Genomic DNA, 1,032 nt, shown 5'->3' on the forward strand with positions numbered 1-1,032 from the left:
CTCCTCCTTCCCCTTTCCCCCCACACGATGGAGCTTGCTCGGAATCTCCAGCCATGGCAGGAGATGATGCGGAACCAGGACCGGGCCCTAAGCAACCTGGAGAGCATCCCTGGAGGGTATAATGCCCTCCGCCGCATGTACACGGACATCCAGGAGCCCATGTTTAGTGCTGCCCGGGAACAGGTGGGGCCAGGGGCTGGGCTGTGGGAGGGCAGTCTGGACTCAGGATTACCTACCCCAGACCCAGGCAAGACTGAGGTGCTGTTTGCTCCTTTTTCTCTCCCTAGCCCCCTGAGGGTGGGCCTTGGCTTAAAAGTGGTTCTCACGCTGCATAGCCAGGGATGGTCCAACTTGGCATGGGACTTAGGCACTAGGGCAGAAGATAGCAGAGTTCCCTAGGGAAGTGGGCAATGGGTAGTATCCAAGGGATTTGACATTGTTCTGACAAACTTCTTGCACCAGAGGTTGTGGGGCAGGCCTGGGGTCAAACAGCCAGCCCTAGCACAGTGTGTCTCAAGTGTGGTCCACAGATCACCTGCATCAGAATCACCTGGGGAGCCTGTTAACCATGAGATTCTTGGTCCCCACCTTTGAGCTACTTATTGAATCAATCTCTGGAATCGAGTCCTGGGAATACACACTTTAAAAAAGGCTTTAAGAATTCTTTCCAAAATACAAAAAGTATAGCATTCTCTTGTATTCCTTGTGGCCCTAAAATGTTGCCATATATAGTTTCAGTGCCTTTTTGGGTTCTTTTTTTAAAGTTTAGCTTACACTAAATACAGTATACATTTACCTGTTTCAAAACTCAAAAGTTACACAAAGTAAACAAAAGGGTATTTAAAAAGTATAGAAAGGTATACAAGCTCAACAAAAGTATACATAAGGGATCCTGCTATTTCCATCTCCCAGCCACCTCTTTAGTAGTATTTTGTATGTTTTGCTAGATGTATTAAACATTAGCAAATAAGATATTACACGTAGAATTGCAGCCTTCACATACCCCTCCCCCATCTTATACCTCTCTTTCCC

At 47.2% G+C, this 1,032-nt stretch overlaps 1 protein-coding gene across 1 annotated transcript in view; it reads left to right on the plus strand.

Moving 5' to 3' along the window:
* Positions 1–1,032, plus strand: part of UBQLN4 (ubiquilin 4) — a 13,469-nt gene that overhangs the window by 4,925 nt on the left and 7,512 nt on the right. The window contains exon 5 of the mRNA XM_007457914.1: positions 25–183. Within this exon, the coding sequence (XP_007457976.1) occupies positions 25–183 (159 nt within the window). The remainder of the gene's footprint in view (positions 1–24; positions 184–1,032) is intronic.

This window comes from Lipotes vexillifer, unplaced genomic scaffold (assembly GCF_000442215.2).
Source record: "Lipotes vexillifer unplaced genomic scaffold, Lipotes_vexillifer_v1.1 scaffold238, whole genome shotgun sequence".
Classification (NCBI taxonomy): Eukaryota; Metazoa; Chordata; class Mammalia; order Artiodactyla; family Lipotidae; genus Lipotes; species Lipotes vexillifer.